At 41.8% G+C, this 18,263-nt stretch overlaps 1 protein-coding gene across 2 annotated transcripts in view; it reads left to right on the top strand.

The window, feature by feature from the left end:
- Positions 1-10,396: 10,396 nt before the first annotated feature.
- LOC112257751 (serine/threonine-protein kinase LMTK1-like) overlaps positions 10,397-18,263 on the top strand; it is a 110,812-nt gene continuing 102,945 nt past the window's right edge. Inside the window, exons 1-2 of one of the 2 annotated variants that reach the window (XM_042326259.1) lie at positions 10,397-10,806; positions 10,972-11,108. In XM_042326259.1, the coding sequence (XP_042182193.1) occupies positions 11,015-11,108 (94 nt within the window). In that variant the 5' untranslated portion in view covers positions 10,397-10,806; positions 10,972-11,014. The remainder of the gene's footprint in view (positions 10,807-10,971; positions 11,109-18,263) is intronic. The other variant, XM_042326258.1, reaches the window with a different exon arrangement.

Below are 18,263 nucleotides of genomic sequence, written 5' to 3'. Positions count from 1 at the left end.
ATACAATTAAATCGTATGAAAATCAAAAATACAAAATAAATGGCCCACCACTGGTGTGCATGGCCAAAGATCTTTATTTTCAGGCAATCTGACCAGAGCACCGGTTTCAATCCAAGTGCCAATGCGGTAAAGCAAACTCCAAGCATTTACGTTTGTTGGATTACATGAAAATTGAGATCTTTGGCCACACACACCAGTGGTGGGTTTGGTGTCAAAATGAGAATGCATGAGCAGAAAAGAACCCCTTACCTACTATAAAATATGTTGGTGGATCATTGTTAAAAAGGGCTATTTTGCATCCACTGGTCCTAGGGCCTTTGTTAAGGTCAACGAATTCATGAACTTTACCCAGTACCAGGATATTTTAGCCAAAAACCTGGTTGCTGCTTCCAGGATTTTAAAACTTGGCCACAAGTGGATCTTCCAGCAAGACAATAACCATCAATAATAACAATAACCATCTCAGTCTCTGGACTTGAAAACTTGTGGTTTGAATGGAAGAGGGTAGTCCATAAGTACAGACAAAGGATATCAAGGATCTGGAAGGACTCTGTAGTGAGGAATAGTCTAATATCCCTCCCAATGTGTTCTCCAACTCAGAAAACCTTTTAGAAACAAGCCCAGTGCAGTTATCCTCATAAGGTGAGGTATTAAAAGGTATTGACCCCTACCTTTTTGAGAAAAAAAATATATATTTTTAACAAAATCTCTTTGTCCAAGCAATTGTATTAGTATAAAATAATATACCCCCCCCCCTTTTTTTGCAAACAATATAGCTCAGTATTGGAATTATTTATTTACACAGTCACTTTTACTCATATTTACCAAGTGTGTCAATAATGTCGGACCCCAGTATGTCCTTAGAAGCGGTGTGAATATAAAGTCACTGCAACCTTAATGGCTGCACCAGAACATTTGGTGGCGCTATAGATGTCATTGGCACCAGTGGCAACACTGTGGATATTAGAGTAATAAGTATTGATCAAGTGAACCTTGCCTCATGCAAATGTTAGATTTAAATTATACAGACGAACAACGTGAAATATCGTGATTAGTATATCTGTATGATCACATATAGTTGCCCTATTATGTGATATGACCATAGTGAAAAGTTTATATTTTTGGGAGGGGAAATGTGAAACTGGACCACTTGCGCAGTCAGCATATTACATCTGTGAGAGTGTATTTTGGAATGCTAATGTGGTGTACCAACTGAGATTTAAATAATTTACACAAACTAGACCAAACTTCACTCCTGTCATCCTTGTGATATTGTGAGGTAAACATGGTAATGTTTTCATTGATTGCACATAAAGGAAGATAGTTCTTACATGACAGAGGGCTTGCTTTGTCATTCAACTGATCTTGTGTCCTTTATGTCATCCTGTGAACCCCGTTCATTGCTGCTTCCAGCTATATTTGGAATTTGCAGCTGTTGTTGGTAAGTGATGAATCTGCAAGCTTCTGACATGACTTACTGCGTCTTTAACATTTTATAGTTTCATTACACTCACTGCATACTTCCTCCAAATGAAGTGTTTCTGATTCTGACTACCCTGAAGGCCTAATGTAAAATGACTTTGTAAGGACACATTTCGTTTGAGCAAAAGAGACCAAGAGTGTGAGAGAGGGGGAGAGAGAGGAGAGCTGTGGGCCCACGGGGACAACCAGAGTGTGGTAGTGGTAGGCTCCGCAGCTGTACAGGGGCTAGTTAAAATGACCTGGTTAAAATGACTTGGTATGGACACATTTAGTATGATTATGAAGAATTTCATTACAGAGACATAGTCTACGTCCAAAGTATCACGCTATTCCCAAATGGCAGCCTATGGGCCCTGGTCAACAAAAAATGAAAAAGATAAATGCCTGTGTTATTGTAAAGGTGTGAGGTTAGCGTGTCTTAGGGGTATGATATTTGTGCATCTGTAACTTTCCCACTCATCATTATTCGCGATTCATTCAGGCCTATCCGGAATCATGGAAGCATCCACATTAATGTAGAAGTGTTTAGAAACATATTATATTCTTATTTACAATAAATGTGACTCTAAAATGACACACTACATTATTTACCGGGACCAAATACTAAACATTTGACTACTTGAATACACATACATGTATAAGGGAATTCCAAGAGTGTGCAGAGCTGTCATCAAGGCAAAAGGTGGCTATTTGAAGAATCTCAATGGCTGGAAGCTTGGATATCTGGAAGCTTGGATGGCTGGAAGCTTGGATGGCTGGAAGCTTGGCCCTAGTGATGTACTGGGCCTTACGCACTACCCTCTGTAGTGCCTTGAGGCCGAGCAGTTGCCATACCAGGCAGTGATGCAACCAGTCAGGATGCTCTCGATGGTGTAGCTATAGAATATTTTGAGGCTCTGAGGACCCATGCCAAATCTTTTCAGTCTCCTGAGGGGGAGACCCTCTTCACGACTGCTTGGTGTGTTTGGACCATGATAGTTTGTTGGTGATGTGGACACCAAGGAACTTGAAGCTCTTAACCTGCTCCACAATGAGAATGGGGGTGTGCTCGGTCCTCCTTTTCCTGTAGTCCACAATCATCTCCTTTGTCTTGATCATGTTGAGGGAGAGGTTGTTGTATTTGGTGCAATGCATCAGTTTTCAGCTTCTGGGATGTATGGTTTAGACATAGAGAGATGTATTCTTGTGTGTGTTATTTAATTCAACATATGGGGTATTTGGATATGTTTTTCTACTAAGAGAAGTTGTACACCCACATATTGAAGGCTCCAGGGTCCTTGAGATGGAATGGTTCCAGACCGTTAGAGCAGCTGGCTAGAGGGAGAAAGATGTAGAGAGAAATACAGATAGAGTGAAAGAGCAAAAGAGAGAGAGAGAGAGGGGAGAGAGACGTACAGAGAGGGGGAGAGAAAATGAGAGAGAGCGAAAGAGGGAGTGAGAGTAGAGCTGTGGGCCTGAAGGGGGAGAAACCAGTGTGTTGTAGTGGTAGACACCACAGCTGCAGCTGCTTAGGTGCAGAATGACCCGTGATCCACAGCTGCAGCTTCTTAGGTGCAGAATGACCCGTGATCCACAGCTGCAGCTTCTTAGGTGCAGAATGACCCGTGCTCCACAGCTGCAGCTTCTTAGGTGCAGAATGACCCGTGCTCCACAGAGGCTAGTTAAGTCTGCAGCCGCAGGCCCTCTCTACTCCTCCATCGCCCTCAGGAGACCGCTCTGAGTCGGGTGGAGGGAGGGAAGAGGACGATGGGGGAGAAAGGAAGGGAGAGCATTGGAGTCTAGTTTGAGGAGAGAGTGGTGAGGGCAGAAGAGGGAGTAGAGGGTAGGTAGGAGGAGGGGTGAGGTACAGTATTTTTACAAATTCTGATGCAGTGAATCCATCACTGTCTTGCCCTGTGAGCACAGCAGAGGGATTTGTGAATGATCTGTGATGTATTTGAACATGATCATTTAGGAGATTGTGTTTATTTTTGCATGTGCATTTGAAAAGGAATAACACAAAGTATGTGCGTGTCAGTCAGAGAACACCAATATAGATGCTTCAACATACCAATGATTTGACATGCAGGTACAAACAGCATAGCCTATGAACAACATATGAACATGATCGGAGTGGGGGTGAGACGTGTGTTGTGAGACGACCACTTCTATTCACCTTAAAAATCATTGCTCCATCCCCCTTTATCCATCCATGCTGTTACCAGGGCAACAAGACACTAGCAACACAGTGTATCATTCAGTCAGGGATCAGAATATAAAGTAACTACACAGAGAAAATAGCAACAGCCTCAGAGGAAGATATACACTGAGTGTACAAAACATTAGGAACACCTGCTCTTTCCATGACATAGACTGACCAGGTGGAAGTTATGTTCCCTTATTGATGTCACCTGTTAAATCCTCTTCAATCAGTGTAGATGAAGGGGAGGAGAGGTTAAAGAAGGTTTTTCAAGCCTTGATATAATTGAGACATGGTTGTGTATGTGTGCCATTCAGAGGGTGAATGAGAAAGACGAAAGATTTAAGTGCCTTTGAACAGGGTATGGTAATAGGTGCCATGCGCACCGGTTTGTGTCATGAACTACAACGCTGCTGGGTTTTTCACGCTCAACAGGTTCCCGTGTGTATCAAGAATGGTCCCAACGACATCCAGACAACTTGACACAACTGTGGAAAACATTGGAGTGAACATGGGCCAGCATCCCTGTGGAACACTTTCAACACCTTGTAGAGTCCATGCCTCAACGAATTGAGGCTGTTCTGAGTGCAAAAGGGGGTGCAACTCAATATTAGGAAGCTGTCCCTAATATTTTGTACACTCAGTGTATATCGACAGAGAAAAACACAGAGCAAAGAGAATAAGAACAGAAATAGAATATCCTAGATAGCTTGTTTCAGAGTCTTCTATTATGAATATAAGGCTTTGTTTGCATACTAAATGGCACCAAATGACCGACATAGTGCACTGGTTTTGACCACAGCCCTACAGTATATGAGTAGACACTGACTGATTCCATTTTTCCATCCATGTTCTATCTAATATAATCTACACCATTAGGAAGTAAATGGTGCTGGGATGGAATCAAGGACAGATATGACAAGGACTACATCTTATCCTCTCCTATTGTGTTGTACAGTATAGGCTACACCCAATATTCACTCTGACAGAAAATGAGTTAGCTGGAGGACCTGAGCAAGGATTATACATTCTGTAGCCCTGTCATGTAGCAACAGATTCAAAACAGTAACATTTATTTTCATTATGTCATTATTTCTAGGTCCATTTTTTCCCATCATGGCAAATACAAGGGTATGAGAGTCAGCTAGAATAACTAATCCATCCCCATAAGAGGCAAGCAGATTATAGTAGCTATGTAGGATGTATTATTAAGTGACCTTGTAGACAGCATATAGAGGGGGTTGGTGGGTTATACAGTCACTAGTAAAAGTTGCAGATTTCTCCCCCCTTACACAGTCTTCACATTTTGCGGCCTTAAAACGTAATCCCAAAAAGGAATACATTTGATTTTTGCCCCGCCAATCTACACAATCTACACCACATTTTCAAAGTGTAAGAACATTCTTAGTTTCATTCCGAAACACTATATATCAATTTTCAGAATTGTTGGTAAATTAGCTTTTATTGTTTAAAATCCCCAAGAGTCTATTGAATTTATGTTGGGTTACAGACACATACAACAAAAATGTACAATGTGGACCCAGAGTATATCACTTGAAAGTATTAATTAAAATACTTGTTTTCAAAGTGGTCTTCGATGGTGAAAACAACAACACATATAATGAAGCACCTGTGCGTCAATCTAAGTAACATACAAAATCCCCATCAAAATGTCAGTTTAAGCTAGCGATATCTGTTTTTTGCATGGGTTTCCAGTAAGAGCAACTTCCAGTAAGTGTATTCATTGTAAAATAGCTAGTTGAGACAACCACATACAGTATCACAGTCAAATATATAGGTTATTATCATTCAATTCAAGCTAAACAATGCATTTTTTTGTTTTTTTTTGCAAAAAAAATATTTTTCTACACATCAGAAATCTATGAATGAAACATCTGAGAACAGTAATATTTTACACACACATGAAGGTGCCCATAAGCAATCATTTCTGATGAAAAAAAACACTGATGTGAAACACTAATGTGAAACATTTGTGGGTAAAGAGTTTTCGATATTAACTAAAAAACATTTAGAAAATGTTCCTTATTAATATTAATTTGAAGACATACATATTGATTACGTATGTCTTCACACCCCAGAGTCAATACTTGGTGGAAGCAACTTTGGCAGCCATTACAGCTTTGAATAATTTTGAATAAGCTTCTATCAAATGTGGAGTAGGTTGTACATCGCTATGAAAAAAACTATTGAATCATTTTAAAAATGTAGATTCCACCTGTGAAGAATGTGCAAGGGGTGTGTAGATTTTAACTAGGCACCGTACATATGGTGGAAAGAATGTGACAAAGAGGGAATTACATCCATGGAATGGGAAACAGATGTTCTTTGACAGCCTGTGACATTTTTATCCCTCTCTCTGGGTTTAACATACGGACTGTGACATGTGAGGAGACCAGGGGGGAGCTGACTGACTGCAAACCTCTAGCTGGGATATCCCTCTCTCTCTCTCTCATAGAGAGAGAACCACGGCTTGTGCCTTTTCTATGCTGTTACATCACAAGCTCTCTGTGTGTTCATGGGTGCTGCTGCATTGTGCTGTTGATCCATAGCTTCTGCTTTGAGTGAATGCAATGTGAGAGGGACATATCAATTCCTCACTACACCTTTTGGCCAATGTTGAAAATTTTCCACCAGAAATATGTATTTTCCACCAGAAATATGTATTTTCCACCAGAAATACTTATTTTCAACCAGAAATACGTTTTGCATCCTTCTGGCCCATGCACAGGAAACATGCACCCTCACATGCAGGGAAATATTTGCTCTTGCACACTAGGATCTATAGAATAAAATAATATCATGTGAAACATCAAGGATGTGCAACTTAGTAGCCTATTATTGTAATTTATTTAAATGTAAAGTTAGAAGTTAAAACATGTAGACTAAGGAAAATGAATTAAATCACATCATGATTTGCAGTGGCGACCCATCATTCAGAGCAGGTGGGGCAGAGCCCCCACCTGTTTAGAAAAATATTTAATAAAATTCTAGTATTTTTTTCATGCTTGTTTTGCATGTTATTTAATGTGTCACATATCAGTTTGCAAACAATCTAAAAATAAAAAAAATCATTGAGTTAATAAAGCTGCATACAAATATGGTCAATTTTTTGCTTTCTTGAGTAAGGCAGCTCCAAAATGCAGGTGTTTCAGCCTAGCTCAGTGCTTTCTGTGGTGAGTTCCACACCAAATTGGAAGTCTTCCGACTAGCTTGGAAAGACAGTACCGTGCAGTACCGAAGAGCCCTTACTGCTGCTCGATCATCCTATCTTTCAAACTTAATTGAGGAAAATAAGAACAATCCGAAATTCCTTTTTGATACTGTCACAAAGCTAACTAAAAAGCAGCATTCCCCAAGAGAGGATGACTTTCACTTTAGCAGTGATAAATTCATGAACTTCTTTGAGGAAAAGATTATGATTATTAGAAAGCAAATTACGGACTCCTCTTTAAATCTGCATATTCCTTCAAAGCTCAGTTGTCCTGAGTCTGCACAACTCTCCCAGGACCTAGGATCAAGAGAGATGCTCAAGTGCTTTAGTAATATATCTCTTGACACAATGATGAAAATAATCATGGCCTCTAAACCTTCAAGCTGCATACTGGACCCTATTCCAACTAAACTACTGAAAGAGCTGCTTCCTGTGCTTGGCCCTCCTATGTTGAACATAATAAACGGCTCTCTATCCACCGGATGTGTACCAAACTCACTAAAAGTGGCAGTAATAAAGCCTCTCTTGAAAAAGCCAAACCTTGATCCAGAAAATATAAAAAACTATCGGCCTATATCGAATCTTCCATTCCTCTCAAAATTTTTAGAAAAGGCTGTTGCACAGCAACTTACTGCCTTCCTGAAGACAAACAATGTATACGAAATGCTTCAGTCTGGTTTTAGACCCCATCATAGCACTGAGACGGCACTTGTGAAGGTGGTATATTACATTTTAATGGCATCGGACCGAGGCTCTGCATCTGTCCTCGTGCTCCTAGACCTTAGTGCTGCTTTTGATACCATCGATCACCACATTCTTTTGGAGAGATTGGAAACCCAAATTGGTCTACACGGACAAGTTCTGGCCTGGTTTAGATCTTATCTGTCGGAAAGATATCAGTTTGTCTCTGTGAATGGTTTGTCCTCTGACAAATCAACTGTAAATTTCGGTGTTCCTCAAGGTTCCGTTTTAGGACCACTATTGTTTTCACTATATATTTTACCTCTTGGGGATGTTATTCGAAAACATAATGTTAACTTTCACTGATATGCGGATGACACACAGCTGTACATTTCAATGAAACATGGTGAAGCCCCAAAATTGCCCTTGCTAGAAGCATGTGTTTCAGACATAAGGAAGTGGATGGCTGCAAACTTTCTACTTTTAAACTCGGACAAAACAGAGATGCTTGTTCTAGGTCCCAAGAAACAAAGAGATCTTCTGTTGAATCTGACAATTAATCTTAATGGTTGTACAGTCGTCTCAAATAAAACTGTGAAGGACCTCGGCATTACTCTGGACCCTGATCTCTCTTTTGAAGAACATATCAAGACCATTTCAAGGACAGCTTTTTTCCCATCTACGTAACATTGCAAAAATCAGAAACTTTCTGTCCAAAAATGATGCAGGAACATTAATCCATGCTTTTGTCACTTCTAGGTTAGACTACTGCAATGCTCTACTTTCCGGCTACCTGGATAAAGCACTAAAGAAACTTCAGTTGGTGCTAAACGGCTGCTAGAATCCTGACTAGAGCCAAAAAATTGATCATATTACTCCAGTGCTAGCCTCTCTACACTGGCTTCCTGTCAAAGCAAGGGCTGATTTCAAGGTTTTACTGCTAACCTACAAAGCATTACATGGGCTTGCTCCTACCTATCTCTCTGATTTGGTCCTGCCGTACATACCTACACGTACGCTACGGTCACAAGACGCAGGCCTCCTAATTGTCCCTAGAATTTCTAAGCAAACAGCTGGAGGCAGGGCTTTCTCCTATAGAGCTCCATTTTTATGGAACGGTCTGCCTACCCATGTCAGAGACGCAAACTCGGTCTCAACCTTTAAGTCTTTACTGAAGACTCATCTCTTCAGTGGGTCATATGATTGAGTGTAGTCTGGCCCAGGAGTGGGAAGGTGAACGGAAAGGCTCTGGAGCAACGAACCGCCCTTGCTGTCTCTGCCTGGCCGGTTCCCCTCTTTCCACTGGGATTCTCTGCCTCTAACCCTATTACACTGGCTTACTGGGGCTCTCTCATGCCGTCCCTGGAGGGGCTGAGTCACTGGCTTACTGGGGCCCTCTCATGCCGTCCCTGGAAGGGGTGCGTCACCTAAGTGGGTTGTTTCACTGATGTGGTCATCCTGTCTGGGTTGGCACCCCCTTCTTGGGTTGTGCCATGGCGGAGATCTTTGTGGGCTATACTCGGCCCTGTCTCAGGATGGTAAGTTGGTGGTTGAAGATATCCCTCTAGTGGTGTGGGGGCTGTGCTTTGGCAAAGTGGGTGGGGTTATATCCTTCCTGTTTGGCCCTGTCCGGGGGCTGTCCTTGGATGGGTCCACAGTGTCTCCTGACCCCTCCTGTCTCAGCCTCCAGTATTTATGCTGCAGTAGTTTATGTGTCGGGGGGCTAGGGTCAGTTTGTTATATCTGAGTACTTCTCCTAGGCCAAAACCTAGGAAGAAACCTAGAGAGGAGCCAGGCTATGAGGGGTGGCCAGTCCTTTTCTGGCTGTGCCGGATGGATATTAGAACAGAACATGGCCAAGATGTTCAAATGTTCATAAATGACCAGCATGGTCAAATAATAATAATCACAGTAGTTGTCGAAGGTGCAGCAAGTCAGCACCTCAGGAGTAAATGTCAGTTGGCTTTTCATTGCTGATCATTAAGAGTATCTCTACCACTCTTGCTGTCTCTAGAGTTGAAAACAGCAGGTCTGGGACAGGTAGCACGTCCGGTGAACAGGTCAGGATTCCATGCTTAAATGCCCGCTTTATTTATGCTATGGTTTTGACTTGGTATACAAGGAGAATCCTGTAAGGATGGCCCATGTTCGGAATTCTGTTGCCTTACATTTCAAAAGTGCTGAGCAAATAGTTATATTGATTATGCCCTACCTGGGTCATTCATGTCTTAATTGAAATTACGGATTGCCTCTTATCCGCTCATCGTCCCCTGATGCCATAATTTGTACATCTCAATAGTCAGCAGATACCTCATTTGTTTAGGCAAGTCAGCCATTTCAACAATGTTTTTTTAAAAGGCAGTAAGAGGCTGAATGACCTGTTTCGCTGCCAGACAGGGCTCCCCTGATGGCTAGGTTTAGCAGTGGTAAGATTCACTCCATGTGCTTAAAAGAAAGCTCTTCTTTTGGGACAGCTTTATCTAGGCCCTAACAGTTTGGGCACCGTTTATCACTGTTATAGTGCAATTAATGTATTGTTTAGTGTTGTGTTGTGGCTTTGCTGGCATGAATCTAAAACACATATTTTTTTGACCCACCAAGATTTACATGCTAAAATCGCCACTGATGATTTGAGATCAACAATATGAATTGTGACAGTTATAGCCAGGGCAGGCTACTCAAAACCCTAACTAATTTTGATTAGTGAGATATTAAAGCATAACTCTGGTTCATCGTGATAAACTGATCTTGCTCAATTGCTCAATTGCTCACCCGCAAATAGGCTATAGTGGCCCAGCATAACCCCCTCCCCTGCAGTCTCTGGAGCAGAGCGAAACACCAGCTCAGTCAGAAATTATACTTGGGAACGCAACATTAGCAAGCAAGATGGCGCTCTCGCTGTCAGCACACCGACATCTCCCGCTCTGTGCTCGCGCTATTAGTGCAACAGCTATGAGAAGCTGGTATTACTTAAAGGCGAATGCGTGATTGATTCATAGTTGAGCCATTGTTGTTGATATCATCATCAAAGGACATCGCATTCGGACGAGTTAATCTATAAATGGGATGATACAGTGGACCTGTTCGCGGTTTGCTGCAGCAGCAGAGACCACAGGGAATAGCATCTATTTAAATACTGTGCGGTATCTGGTAACCGCACTCACTGTGGCGGTGGCACTTTGCAGTGACAATCTCTGCACATTTTCCACAATTGGACTGCAATAGGAAAACGGTAAATTGCACTGGAGAGGCTGATTCATTCTGTCAACATCTGTAAAGGGAGGGGAGGGGGGAGGGGGAGGGGGGGGGCATTCTGTCAACATCTGCTTCTAAATCTGATTGTTATTTTATGCCTGGCAAAATATGGAGCTTTTCTCTCTACCATTTCTTTGATTAGAAGCTACCTGCAATAGTGTCTCTGCAACACCAGTAACTCCCCCATGGCGAGGAAGATGTTGGCGATTCTGCTGATGGTCATCATGTCTTCATCATTCTTCGTCCCCGGGTTTGCCCTCAGTTCCCATTTCAATTTAGGTGAGTTCTAACTGAAATGCTGACATCCCATTGCTTGATAGAATTAGAAAACCAAGTGTCTTTGTAAGTAATGTTTGTCTAGCTCAGAAAGATAATCGTGTCATCATGTTTATTACATTTACCACTGTCAGATCCACAAATGCATGCATTAGTAGGCTAAATACATTGGAGCTGTTCAATTATAAAGGTGGCAGACTGACAGTCATGTATGTGTGTGTGTGTGTGAGAGAGAGAGCCTTCCCTTACACCTGTGGGTGAACCTACTTAGTAGGATTGGCCATTCAACTGTGACAGTAGCCTAATATCTCATAGTATGCATCTTTTAACCTTCTGCAAAGTACTGGCTGGCCTGGGCACTCCTAAAAGCCAGTTTATCCCGTTCAACCTTTAGACTACCCTGCTAGGTTAAAGCATTAGAGGTAGGAGATGAAGGTGAAAGGGAAGGTAGCCTACAGAGGGATTTTCTGGAAGAAGCATATTGGAGGATGTACTGTCTGTAGATCCAGTCAGATCAGAAAGAGGTATAATCAGGAGTTTAAAAGAATGAATGAATGACAACACCGTAGATTGCACTCTTATACTGATTCACCTGTAAGTGTATTTAAGTTCATGAAAGTCTCACCACCCAGAACCAAATCATCTTGAATCATGAAACTGTCACGAGAGACAAGTGAATGCTTGGTACCTGCAGGACTGTAGACAGGTTTTTTTCTCAAAGAAGGAAGTGCTGCTGTTGGTATGGCTCCAGTGAGTTTCTTCCCATAACTAGATGCGGTAAAGGGGTCAATGGAATGCATACTCGAATTTAAAGGGAAGGTTCACCAATTTGTAATGTTATATTGTTTTTGTTCATATCTGAGTGATGTTCTATCAATTCCCTGGGTCATTTCATGTTTTCATGTGTATCTGAGTTATTGGTGTTCAAGCAGACAGACACCTGGCTGGTATTACGTAGCACTGTGATAAAGTCTCTCTCACTACACTGGAAGTTAATAGGAATATGAATTTTAGATCTCGAAAACGTCTTTCATACATGTCAGATTTTAATACTGGCCGATGTCATAACTCGGGAGGATGTCTTCTCTCCAATGAGCCGTTGATCATATTTTTGCGATATTCCTACCTCGAAGAATGTGCAATTTAACAGAGGTCCTTGCACATTCTTCCTATTTCTCAGCCTCTTTAGTCCAGGGTGCATTGTATTGTGCCGTTGCCAGAGATATTATAGAAAGGAGATAGGAATCCAATGAATGAAGGAACATATAATGCCCCACCCAGCAGACTGTCGACCAATCGTATTCACGCTGTCATGCCGCATCACATGGTTGCTAAGCAAATCATCATGCAATCCCTTCTCAAAGTCAGTGTATGTCAAAACATGCCAATTTTCCTCTAAAGTACATAATGTCACGATTCAAAAGCTATACGATAGTACAGATAGCAAGTTAATCATCTCACATCTCTGAAAATATTTGTAATGTTGTACTTCTTGTTGACCAAATTCGTGCTAATGTTGGGTTTTCGAGCTAGCGCCCAATAGACTCCCATTCACTGAAGGAGAGCTCATTGTCCAAGAATCACCCAGAATGCACCGCACGGCCCATTGACATAGCATGGGCAATGTTTCCCATCTCTTCAAAAGTATATCTGCAGTTGTGAATGTCAGATTCCTCTCTGTGAGGCACATGGATCTGCAGGTTGAACAGGGTGAGATTGTAGACTCCAAAATTGATAGTGCAGTTTGTTTGGGTGATTTCACAGCTAAATACAGTTGAAGTCAGAAGTTTACATACACCTTAGCCAAATACATTTAAACTCAGTTTTTCACAATTCCTGACATTTAATCCTAGTAAAAATTCCCTGTCTTAGGTCAGTTAGGATCACCACATTATTTTAAGAATGCGAAATGTCAGAATAATAGTAGAGAGAATGATTTATTTCAGCTTTTATTTCTTTCATCACATTCCCAGTGGGTCAGAAGTTTACATACACTCAATTAGTATTTGGTAGCATTGCCTTTAAATTGTTTAACTTGGGTCAAACATTTTGGGGAGCCTTCCAGAAGCTTCCCACAATAAGTTGGGTGAATTTTGGCCCATTCCTCCTGACAGAGCTGGTGTGACGGAGTCAGGTTTGTAGGCCTGTCAGTTCTGCCCACAAATCTAATATAGGATGGAGGACAGGGCTTTGTGATGGCCATTCCAATACCTTGACTTTGTTGTCCTTAGGCCATTTTGCCACAACTTTGGAAGTATGCTTGGGTCATTGTCCATTTGGAAGACCCATTTGCAACCAAGCTTTAACTTCCTGACTGATGTCTTGAGATGTTGATTCAATATATTCACATCATTTTCCTCCCTGATGATGTCATCTGTTTTGTGAAGTGCACCAGTCCCTCCTGCAGCAAAGCACCCCCACAACATGATGCTGCCAGCCCCGTGCTTCACGGTTGGCAATGTGTTCTTCGGCTTGCAAGCCTCCCCCTTTTTCCTCCAAACATAACAATGGTCATTTTGGTCAAACAGTTCTACTTTTGTTTCATCAGATCAGAGGACATTTCTCCAAAAAGTACGATCTTTGTCCCCATGTGCAGTTACAAATGGTACTCTGGCTTTTTTTATGGCGGTTTTGGAGCAGTGCTTGCTGAGCGGCCTTTCAGGTTATGTCGATATAGGACTTGTTTTACTGTGGATATAGATACTTTTGTACCGGTTTCCTTCTGCATCTTCACAAGGTCCTTTACTGTTATTCTGGGATTGATTTGCACTTTTCACACCAAAGTACGTTCATCTCTAGGAGACAGAACGTGTCTCCTTCCTAAGCGGTGTGATAGCTGCGTGGTCCCATGGTGTTTATACTTGCGTACTATTGTTTGTACAGATGAATGTGGTACCTCCAGGCGTTTGTAAATTGCTCCCAAGGATGAAACATACTTGTGGAGGTATACAATTTGTTTTCCTGAGGTCTTGGCTGAGTTATTTTGATTTCCCCATGATGTCAAGCAAAGAGGCACTGAGTTTGAAGGTAGGCCTTGAAATACATCCACAGGTCCACCTCCAACTGACTCAAATTATGCCAATTAGCCTATCAGAATTTTCTAAAGCCATGACAGACTTTTCTGGAATTTTCCAAGCTGTTTAAAGGCACAGTCAACTTAGTGTATGTAAACTTCTGACCCACTGGAATTGTGATATAGTGAATTATAAGTGAAATAAACTGTCTGTAAACAATTGTTGGAAAAATTACTTGTGTCATGCACAAGGTAGATTTCCTAACCGACTTGCCAAAATTATAGTTTGTTAACAAGAAATTTGTGGAGTGGTTGAAAAACGAGTGTTAATGACTCCAACCTAAGTGTATGTGAACTTCCGACTTCAACTGTAGCTACTTTACATGCTGATATTGTCTTTGGTATTATTGTGTGTAGCTTTGTTTGATTGCTACCTAGCTAGCTAGCCAGCCAGCTAGCCAATAGAGAGAGCATTGCATTGTGGATTTTGTAATCGACTTGAGCTACAGATTTCCACAATTATTTTTTTTATAATGGAAAAGTTCAAACATTTATTCTTAAAGATATTGTTCTCACATATTAGTGTTATTTAACACTGTAAATTAAAGGAATGATTGGTTTTTGTTAGATTTTTCGACTTGGGGTATGGATTGATCGAATTCGACCAAAACAATGGGACACCAATCAACTGTTTCACAGTTAAAAATTACTTTGACTACCACCACCAATTTCTGTATGCAGACTGAAGTACCCACATTGTGGGCCTGTTACAACACATAAATTACGATGGATTTGACAAATATTCACTTTGTTAGATCAGATTTGTTGAGCTTTTTCTTTTTTTTCTTTTTTTTGTGTGAATTTCACCCCCTTTTTCTCCCCAATTTCGTGGTATCCAATTGTTAGTAGCTACTATCTTGTCTCATCGGTACAACTGCCGTACGGGCTCGGGAGAGACAAAGGTTAAAAGTCATGCGTCCTCCGATACACAACCCAACCAAGCCGCACTGCTTCTTAAAACAGCGCGCATCCAACCCGGAAGCCAGCCGCACCAATGTGTCGGAGGAAACACTGTGCACCTGGCAACCTTGGTTAGCGTGCACTGCGCCCGGCCCGCCACAGGAGTCGCTGGTGCGCGATGAGACAAGGATATCCCTACCGGCCGAACCCTCCCTAACGCTAAGCCAATTGTGCGTCGCCCCACGGACCTCCCGGTCGCGGCCGGTTACGACAGAGCCTGGGTGCGAACCCAGGGTCCAGAGTCTCTGTTGTTGAGCCTTTTCAAGAAAACTTGCTTCTTCTTGGAGCTCACAATTCCAAGTGGCTGTGGGTTTGTTGATGACATGTGAATTAATTTGGTCTATGGATGTTCAGCTGTGGACAATAATGTTAGCAGGGGGTGCTAGTTAGCCTGTTCTGTCATTATTTGTCTTGTTGCCTGTCTGATGTGCAGTATACAGTTCTGTGGTTCTCCTGATGGATTTAATTTCAATAGCTCACAAAGTACAGTAGCCTATATTGGCCATCTTTCTCTGGAGAAAATAAATGACAATAAGTGAAAATAAGTTTCAGTTGTTTTGGACAGTACATTATTTCATTCTCTCCTCCTCCATATGCAGTTATGAATTGCGGAACTCTCTATTTCACTATCTTAGTTTGTTTATTGAATTGTGTAAATCCCCAGGCTCATTCAGCCCCTTCCCTTCCTCCTTCGTCTGGTACTGGCAGAGGGCTGATGAAAGAATGATGTGCTCCATTCTCTAGCCCTCCAAATCAAATCAAATCAAAGTGTATTTGTCACGTGCGCCGAATGCAACAGGTGTAGACCTTACAGTGAAATGCCTATTATTTACAGGCCCTTACCAATGGTGGAATTTTTAAGTAAAAAATAGGTATTAGGTGAACAATAGATAAGTAAAGAAATAAAAAACAACAGTAAAAAGACAGTGAAACGTAACAGTAGAGAGGCTGTATACAGTAGCAAGGCAATTACTCTGACACCGCCTGGGATAAAGGTCCTGGATGGCAGGCAGCTTAGTCCCAGTGATGTACTGGGCCGTACGCACTACCCTTTGTAGTGCCTTGCGGTCGGAGGCTGAGCAGTTGCCGTACCAGGCAGTGTTGCAACCAGTCAGCATGCTCATGATGTTGAAGCTGTAGAACCTTTTGAGGATCTGAGGACCCATGCCAAATCTTTTTAGTTTCCTGAGGTGGAATATGCTTTGTTGTGCACTCTTCACGACTGTCTTGGTGTGTTTGGACCATTCTAGTTTGTTGGACCATTCTAGTGGACACCAAGGAACTTGAACCTGCTCCACTATAGCCCCGTCGATGAGAATGGGGGCATGCTCGCTCCTCCTTTTCCTGTAGTCCACAATCCTCTCCTTTGTCCTGATTACGTTGAGGGATAGATTGTTATTCTGGCATCACCCGGCCAAGTCTTTGACCTCCTCCCGATGGGCAGTCTCGTTGTTGTCGGTGATCAGGCCTACCACTGTTGTGTCGTCTGCAAACTTAATGATGGTGTTGGAGTCGTGCCTGGCCACGCAGTCGTGGGTGAACAGGGAGTACAGGATGGGACTGAGCACGCACCCCTGAGAGGCTCCAGTGTTGAGGGTCAGCGTGGCGGATGTGTCATCAGGAAGTCTAGGATCCAGTTGCAGAGGCAGGTGTTTAGTCCCAGGATCCTTAGTTTAGTGATGAGCTTTGTGGGCACTATGGTGTAGAATAGAGGTCGATCGATTATGATTTTTCAACGCCTATACCGATTATTGGAGGACCAAAAAAAGCCGATACCTATTAAAATGTATTTGTAATAATGACAATTACAACAATACTGAATGAACACTTATTTTAACTTTCTTATAATACATCAATAAAAATCAATTTAGCCTCCAATAAATAATTAAACATGTTCAATTTGGTTTAAATAATGCAAAAACAAAGTGTTGGAGAATAAGTAAAAGTGCAATATGTGCCATGTAAAAAAAAGCTAATGTTTAACTTAAGTTCCTTGCCCAGAACATGAGAACATATGAAAGCTGGTGGTTCCTTTTAACATGAGACTTCAATACTCCAAGGTAAGAGGTTTTACGTTGTAGTTAATATAGTATTTATAGGACTATTTCTCTCTATACCATTTGTATTTCATACAGGCACTTTAGTATTGCCAGTGTAACAGTATAGCATCCGTCCCTCTCCTCGCCTCCACTTGGGCTCGAACCAGGAACACATCGACAACAGCCAACCTCGAAGCATCGTTACCCATCGCTCCACAAAATCCAAGGCCCTTGCAGAGCAAGGGGAACAACTACTCCAAGTCTCAGAGCGAGTGACGTTTGAATCGCTATTAGCGCGCACCCCGCTAACTAGCTAGTCATTTCACATCGGTTACACCAGCCCAATCTCGGGAGTTGATAGGCTTGAAGTCATAAACAGCTCAATGCTTGAAGCACAGCAAAGAGCTGCTGGCAAAACGCACAAAAGTGCTGTTTGAATGAATGCTTATGAGCTTGCTGCTGCCTACCACCGCTCAGTCAGACTGCTCTATCTAATATCAAATCATATACTTAATTCTAACATAATAACACACAAATATGAGCCTTTGGTCATTAATATGGTCGAATCTGGAAACTATTATTTTCAAAACGAAACATTTATTCTTTCAGTAAAATATGGAACCGTTCCGTATTTTATCTAACGGGTGGCATCCCTAAGTCTAAATATTGCTGTTACATTCTACAACCTTCGATGTTATGTCATAATTACGTAAAATTCTGGCAAAATAGTTTGCAACGAGCCAGGTGGCCCAAACTGTTGCATATACACTGACTCTGCGTGCAATGAATGCAAGAGAAGTGACACAATTTCACCTGGTTAATATTGCCAGCTAACCTGGATTTATTTTAGCTAAATATGCAGGTTTAAAAATATGTACATCTGTGTATTGATTTTAAGAAAGGCATTGGTGTTTATGGTTAGGTACATTCGTGCAACGATTGTGCTTTTTTCGCAAATGCGCTTTTGTTAAATCATCCCCTGTTTGGCGAAGTTGGCTGTCTTTGTTAGGAAGAAATAGTCTTCACACAGTTCGCAACGAGCCAAGCAGCCCAAACTGTTGCATATACCCTGACTCCGTTGCACAG

Source organism: Oncorhynchus tshawytscha, linkage group LG01 (assembly GCF_018296145.1).
Source record: "Oncorhynchus tshawytscha isolate Ot180627B linkage group LG01, Otsh_v2.0, whole genome shotgun sequence".
NCBI lineage: Eukaryota > Metazoa > Chordata > Actinopteri > Salmoniformes > Salmonidae > Oncorhynchus > Oncorhynchus tshawytscha.
This window is presented reverse-complemented; position numbering and strand designations above follow the sequence as displayed.